This window comes from Lagenorhynchus albirostris, chromosome 16 (genome assembly GCF_949774975.1).
Source record: "Lagenorhynchus albirostris chromosome 16, mLagAlb1.1, whole genome shotgun sequence".
NCBI classification, from domain to species: Eukaryota; Metazoa; Chordata; class Mammalia; order Artiodactyla; family Delphinidae; genus Lagenorhynchus; species Lagenorhynchus albirostris.
Genome location: NC_083110.1, coordinates 36,793,229 through 36,800,758, shown reverse-complemented (window position 1 = coordinate 36,800,758; position 7,530 = coordinate 36,793,229). Strand labels below are relative to the sequence as shown.

The 7,530-nt window shown below is 52.3% G+C and overlaps 1 protein-coding gene across 1 annotated transcript; it reads right to left on the bottom strand.

Moving 5' to 3' along the window:
• Positions 1-229: 229 nt before the first annotated feature.
• LOC132507077 (neuropeptide Y receptor type 4-2) lies at positions 230-3,883 on the bottom strand. Its single transcript, XM_060126078.1, has one exon. It carries the CDS (start codon positions 3,881-3,883, stop codon positions 2,750-2,752), a length of 1,134 nt encoding a protein of 377 aa, XP_059982061.1. The 3' UTR covers positions 230-2,749.
• Between the last annotated feature and the right edge of the window lie 3,647 nt (positions 3,884-7,530).

Sequence of the window (7,530 nt, the reverse complement as noted above, 5' to 3'; positions counted from 1 at the left end):
CACTACTATCAGGGACAGGTCTGTTTTCTGGGTGAGAAAAGGCCCCTCCAAGAGCTAAAGAGAGATGCTGTTCAGAGGTACCAGCTTTCACTGGAGCATTTTCTAGATTCTTAACAAGCTGGCAAAAATAATATCCAGCGAGATGGAAAACTGTTGATGATACAGTTTTAAGTGAAACAGAGCAGAATACAGAGGAGCATGTTTGCCAAGAATATAACCATGCAAACTGTTCATTTCACAAATATTTATTGAAGGAAGGAAAAGGCCACAAGAAATATGTCCACATGCAGCCAGATATACAATCAAAACTGAATCCACCTTTTTAGCAATACCATTTTACAGCCATATCTCTAGAACTAGGATTCCTATAGCTCTACTGTAGATCCCACCGTGGGTGTCTGAAGGTGCTCACTGACTGGCTCCAGGCTCCAGGGCAATCTGTTTCCTAGAGGAGAGCTTCTCGAATGTTTGCACCATTAACTCGGAGATCTTGATAAAATGCAGATTCTGATTCAATAGGTCTGGGGTGGGAAGAGAGATTCTACATGCCAAACAAGCTCCAAGTGATGCTAAGGCTGCTGGTCTTCTGAGCACACTTTGAGATACAAGTGCCAAAGGTGCTGGATAAATGGGAAACCCCAAGGGTCATTAGGAACAGGAGCAGGAGACAGCCATCCACGCAAGTTGCGCCAACCCAGCAAGGTGAGGGGAGCACAGAAGATACTCAGCGAGGCTTCCATCCTCTACCTGAATTCCCAATGCCAAGCACCTTCACCAGATGCTCAGCCTGGTCCCCCAGTCTTCAAGCATGCTAGCACCCTAAAGCATCCTTGTCCCCAAGCATCTTGGCACCACTGAGATGAGTGGTGACACACAAACTCCAGGCAACCGTCTGGGATCTGGAGGGGCCTGAGGCCCCCAGTTCCTTGCGGAGCTTGAGCAATGACATCTTTCTGGAATGGGTCCCAGGGTCTGGGCTTTGCTGGCAGGTGGTTACCTGGAGCAGCCAGCAGCAGGTGGCACCAGAGGACAAGCACGAGCTGCAACCGAGAGAATGGCTCAACAATCTGCCCAAAAAACCGGATAAAGGTGAGCAAAGGGATGGAATGAGAGACGTGACCAAAAGTTGGGACAAAATAAACAGTTCCAGGAAGGGAGCTGGTGACTCAAAGAGCAGTTGTCTTTGGTGTCAGCTGTACAGGTTCTTGGTCAGAGGCCAGGCCAGAGAGATGATCAAATGTGGCTGTTGAATCTGCTGCTACCTGGCCCTTTGCCAGATGCCCTGTGCAGAGCCAACCCTAGGAGCTCACAGTGACGCCCCTCGAAGGGTCTGGGGACTTGAATACCCTGCCCCGGGAGGCCGTGGTGGGTCCAGCCACTAGCCACTCTGCAGGACTGAGCAGGTACAACCAGGTCTGGACATCCCATCCGAGGTGGCCCACAGCAATCTTGACATTTCCCTTTCTGCAAGGACAAGCTGTCTGGTCCACACACAGATGAAGCCTTGGATCCAGAAGCCTGAACCTTGACCTCCACGGGTGAGATATTCACACTCATCGTAGCCCTTTCTCCATTTCCCAGGCTGGCTGGAGGAAGGGGGACACTCTGCTCCTTTCATCCCGTGCCCCAGACCTTAAAAACTCCCTCCCTGGCCCTGCCACTACTGAAAGCCACTGGGAGGCCCGAAGTCCTGGGGAGGCTTCGGAAGAATGGTGACACATCACCTGGGGCAAGTCAGCTCAGGGGCAGAGTGGAACGAAGGAGGCTGGAGTCATGGCCTTAAGTACTGTAAGTCTCTGCAGTGGGTGGACTGGGGAGGGTCGCAGAGTCCTTGGCCAGCTGCCTTGTCAAGAGAGGTCCTGGGAGGCAAGGAAGGGCAGGCGAGAGAGTGCGGCTGCAGCAGCCTGGGCCCTTCCTACACCGGACTGTGGCGCAGGGTGCTGTCCTCAGCTCAGCACTCAGCAGGGGCACCTGCTACCTTTCTTGTCACCATGGTAAATCTTTCTGGAGCCCTCTCCCTGTGCCAGGGACTGTCCCAGGCATAGGGGACCCAAGCTCTTTGACAATACAGATGTCACCCTCAAGGGGCCCACAGTCCTATCAAGGAGATATACTTGCAGGCTTATTTCCATTCAAGGTGGCAGATACAAAGAAAGAGAAAAAGGATGGAGTAGCATGTGAACCCTGGAATTCCTGCTGCTCAGGGTTGATTTTCCTACTGCAGAGGAGTGTGAGCTGGCTGCCAGGGTCCATTCTCTGCAGCTGGATGTGCTAATGATATACAGTAATCCCCCTGTCTTGCCTCCATAGAACTCTTTACCACTTACAAAGCCCATCCACAAACATCGTCTCCCACAGAGGTTAGGGGTTTACCAAGGTCCAGAGCTCTGACTCCACGTGTTCTTCCCCTCACCCCACCACGGCCTTGCAGCCTCACTGGTGGAAGTGAAATCCCTGGGCTCCCGGGCTGGGCATCTGTTGCTGAGTTACCAGAATGAACTACAGACCATCAATCAGACCATCTCCGGCTCTGGCATCTGCTCAGGATGCAAGACATACTGTGTGTGACCTGCAGAACCCAGACTCAGAATTCTCCCAAGAACAACAGCTGAACCATCAGAACGCTCGGCTTCACAAGGCCCCTATCTGGGCCCCACAAAGCCAGTGCCACCCCCAGCTTGCAACGCGCCCACTTAGCTAAGTGAGGGAGGCTGGTAATGAACATGGCAGAGAGAAGCCCTAACCCTGGCTAGATGGGGTTGGACCTGCCACTGAGCCTCAGAGACCCTTTGGAGACTTCCGTGTGCACTGTGGACAGAGGCAGGTGCTCGGACTCCTCCACAGGGACACTCTGCTGGCAAGTCAGCACCAAGGCCTTGACCTCCTTCTTGAAGTTGGTGTTGAGAAAGCCATAGATGAAAGGGTTGACACAGGTAGAGGCCATGGCAAGCAGGTGGCACACCAAGAAGATGAGGTTGCCATGACAGATGGGGATGGCCTCATGGTACCAGTCCTCCAGGCTGTTGAACACATGCAGGGGCAGCCAAAGCACAGCAAAGGCAGCCACCATTACCACAAGGACCACATTGATCCGCTTCATCTGCCAAGCCCGAAAGCTGTAGGTGCCCTTGCGGAATACCCGCCCCCGCTTCCGCAGACGCTGGTAGATGCGAGCGTAGCAGACCAAGATGAAGGCCAGTGGGATGCAGTACTGGAAGAGCAGCAGAAAGGTGGTGTAGATGATGCGGTGATGGTCCAGTGGCCAGGACTCAGTACAGACCACCTTATCCACCAGAAACTCCAGAGCCTTGGAGTGGTTCTTATGAAAGACATTCTCTAGGGTGCTGTTAGCCAGGAAGGGCAGGGAGAGGAAGCCCGCGATGAGCCAGATGACCACAATCCCCAGGTAGGCCTGCGAGACACTGGGTTTCCAGCCTGTTGGATTGATGATGAGCTGGTGCCTCTCCAGAGCCACAAGTACGAGCGAGAGGATGGAGACTGTCACCGACATACACTGGATAAAGGCCGATATCTTGCAAAGGACCTCGCCAAAGATCCAGTAGTCCATGATGGTGTAGATAGCCGTGAGTGGCTGGCAGATGAGGCACATGAGGAAGTCAGAGAAGGCCAGGTTGGCAATAAGCAGGTTGGTCACATTGGCCTTCTCCTTCTGCCTAATGGTCACACATATCAGGCAGAGGTTGCCCAGGACTCCCACAATGGTCTCAATGCTGTAGGAGGTGACAATGAAGACCATTGGGTCTATGGAATCCTGGCAGTAGTCAGAGAAGTTGTATGGAGTGTACAGAGAACTTGACTTGCTCCTGTTTTGACCCTGTGGGGATTCTGGGAACAGCAAGGCCAGGAAGTGAGAGATGTTCATGGTGGATGTGAAAAGATTCCAGGAGATTCAATGACGACATCTGCAAAGCAAAGACAAATGGCACTGAAGGATAGTGCCTCCTGTGTGGAATCCATGGAAGAGTGGGGACCAGGTAGAGAGGTTCATGGCTGCTTCCTTCCCAGGGCTGAGACCTAGAGGACCTGAAACTCAGAGATGTAAAGCAACTTGCCCATAGTCACACAGCTAATAAGTAATGGGGCCCAGATACAAACCCAGGTCTGTCTGACGTCAGAACCTGTTCCACAAATTCCCTCTGACCTCAGAGTTTGAGGCTATTTTGATGATAGAGAAGTTGGACTGTTGTATGCAGAGTTCAGGAGGCTTTGAAAGAACGGTGACGAATCACCTGGGGCAAGTCAGCTCCAGGTCAGAGTGGAGCGGAGGAGGCTGGAGTCACGGCCTGGAGGCTGGAGAACTATTTAGGGAACACGGGTAGAAATCCCCTTATCACATTTTATGCAAATAGAGACAGCAACACATTCTGCCATGTGCTCAGGTCCTTCCATGGCACCCCCTTTAGGACAGAACAAAAACCTCAGGGCTTGACACACAGTGTGCCCTCCTGGTCTCAGTCCCTACCTGCCCTGCCAGCCTTGTTTCTCAGGTGACACATGGCAGAGTTGAAGACAGCCAGGTAGGCAAAGACTGGGTCATCAGCACACCAGCTCTCTCCTCCTGACCCCTATGTGTACACACACACCAGGCCAAGGTCAAGGGATGCCCACTGCCTTCCCTATGGGTCCCCTCCATGCCTATGCTCAAGTTACAGCTTGCAGCTCCCAGACTCCAGCCTGGGCCATACCTCCATGTCGCGGCCCAGCCTGGCCGTTTTCCTCTGGTGCCTCAACACAAGGGACTTAATTGGAATTTGGACTCCAGAGCCTCCAGGTGGTAATGCCTATGAGAGATATTTTGACGTGGAGCGCCACCGCATCATCACACACCACTGGGGCTCACCTTCCTCATGACTTCTCTAGTCATCACTAATCCCACAAGCAGTTCTCAACCTTCAGGAGACACCGGAATCATTCTAGGAGCAGATTGAAAGTGCAGATTCCGGAATCCCTCACCAGGAGATGCAGTTAAGTGAGTCCAGGATGGGGCCCAGGAATCTGTATTTTAACAACTGACCCGTATGACTCCGATGCACATGGTCCTTGGACCCCATTTCGATAAGTACAGTTCATAGAGGAACACCCTATTACAGATACTCTTTAAGGCCTTATGATCGTCGTGTCTATTTGTGAACTGTGAACATTATATATGTTCTTTATGTTCAAGTGCTAAGTTAGAGACAGTTTTTACAGGGTATAGCCAAAATTAACCAGAGGCCAATAAAACCTATTTGTCAGCCGTCAAAAACGTCACTCACTGTACATTTAATTTGGCTTATAAAGGTGAGGCACATTTTGCCACGTACAAGACCGTCATGAATTCAAATGATAGTTTATAGTCTGGTTATTTCGGCTACCCAATCCCAGAGGCAAGAGGATTTTTCTGGTACCACAGTCTTCGGGCAAAAAGAGTCATTTGGAATTGAATGTGACAAAATGAAATATACCAGGGTGAAATATAAGGCCCAGTATTTGAGTGAAAAAATAGCCATAGCTGCATGAAACTGTGGCAGATACACTGTGCTCAGAAGCAGCAAATAAGATGGAAACCCAAGACTCGGTTGACCAACAGCCAGGGCTGGGTCAACAGTGGGAAACAACACCATTGGTTCCAAACTGGCCAAGCTCAGCATGATCAGAGTGCCATTACTAGACGGGGAGGGCTCCAGGAAATCCTCCCTGCTTCGTTCATTCATTCACTCAATAAGCAGGTACCAAGTCCCACGCTAGAAACAAGGTCTGCAAAGATGACTTATACAGCCATGTCCCTCCCAGACCAGGGGAACTAGCCACCAGGAACACAGATGAACCGCAATGCCACATTGCCATCGCCAAAACCAGTATGAATGGAATGCCTGTGAGCTGGGAGATCAAGGAAGGAAGCAAGGAGATGAGAGAAGAGGGGACATGGATCCTAGGGCTCAAAGGATGAAGAGGAGTTAACTATCCAAATAGACAAGGTGGAGGAAGGAATTCAAGGTACAGGAAACAGGGTACAGAGGCAAGGAGGCAGGAAAGAAGAAAGGCTCCTCAGAGAACAGTAAGCAGTTCAGAATAGCTAGAGCCTAGAGTAGGTGGAAGGGAGTGACAAAAGATGGGCTGGAGAGGTGGGCCAGACCAGGAATGCAGGGTGAGCTGCTGAAAGGCTGCCAGCAAGCCCAAGTTCATTCCAGAAAGGTCACTTGGATGTAGAGAATAGATTGAGGGAAAGGGCCAAGACAGGAGGAGGGGGAGGGCTGAAGGCAGCACTGGGGATCTGCCAGACTTGCAGCCCTCTTCTCAGACAATCCATAAAGAGCTAACAAAAGGGGTGGTCACCAGTGAGCCAGGAAACCCCACACCAGTCCCTGCTGATTAGACCACACAGATGCCTGAACCCAAATCAGCCCTTCCCAGCAGCTTCTGGGACTGGGGCAGAGGAGGGAAGTGCTGGGGCTGGGAGAGCATCAACATGGGAAGGAGATCTTTGGGGGACCAAGAAAGGAGCAGAACTGCCAGCTGGCCCTTGCATCTTTCTCCAGAGCTGCAGATGCTGGAAGGGAACACCAGAGAGGGGACCACTCCATAAGCCCCTATCCCAGAAAGGCCCTCTGTACACAGGAACTGAGGATTTCCAGAAGCATTCTCCAGGGGCAAGGCAGTAATAATTCAAACCCCTGAGCCCCAGGTCAGCACGAAAGCTGGTTTCCTTCTGTAGAAAGTGCACAGGGGCAGTAGGGAGAAGGCAGTGGCAGCACGCATGCAGAGGTGACTCTGGTCTGAGTTTGGTCCCGCAGACACATGGGAGGCCCAAGCAGCCTCAGGGGCTGTACCTGGGCGGGGGTTGGGGAGAGAATGGAAGCAACTGAGCCTGCCATACCCAGAGGAGCAGGAAGGGGAATTTGGAAAGACAGGTAGGGGAGGGAAGGCGGGAGCCCAGTCTTGCGGGAGCCCAAGGAGGGGGTGTGTCTTGCCTCACCCTGGAGAGCGCACACTTTGCTGGGAGACAGAGGGCAGGAGGGACTTTAGCCTTCACTGAGCTTTGGGCACAAGACATCTCCCTGATCACTAATCCACACTGCAGCCCTGGGAGGAAGGCATTCCTAGGCTGAACCATGTGAAACTGCCAGTATCCAAGCACTTTCAACCTGCAAAGACAGCAAATTCATATGATTGGATCTAATATCAGCCCCATTTCAAAGAGGAGGACACTGAGGCCCAGTTAGATGAAGGGACCTGGCCAATGTCCCCACAGTCAGTAAGTGGCAAAGCTGAACTGGAACCCTGGTCAGTCTGATTCTGAAGCCCCCTGCACCAGGCCCTGCCAGACAGAGATTTTGAAAAGGAGGAAAGAGGAGCGGGGCCTGTCTTGAAGCAGGAGGTGAACTAATGTGGGGCAGGTGGAGCGGTAGAGGCAGGGTTGGAGATGGACATCCAAGGTCCCCAACAAAGCGTGACTGGGTGAGCACCTGGGGGTGCCGGATGTGGCTCGCCCAAGTGAGAACATGCCCCAGGTGGGGTGGCAGCTGCCCA

Excerpts from the sequence above, each read along its gene's own strand:
- LOC132507077 (XM_060126078.1), bottom strand. The coding sequence starts at position 3,883 with ATGAACATCTCTCACTTCCTGGCCTTGCTGTTCCCAGAATCCCCACAG.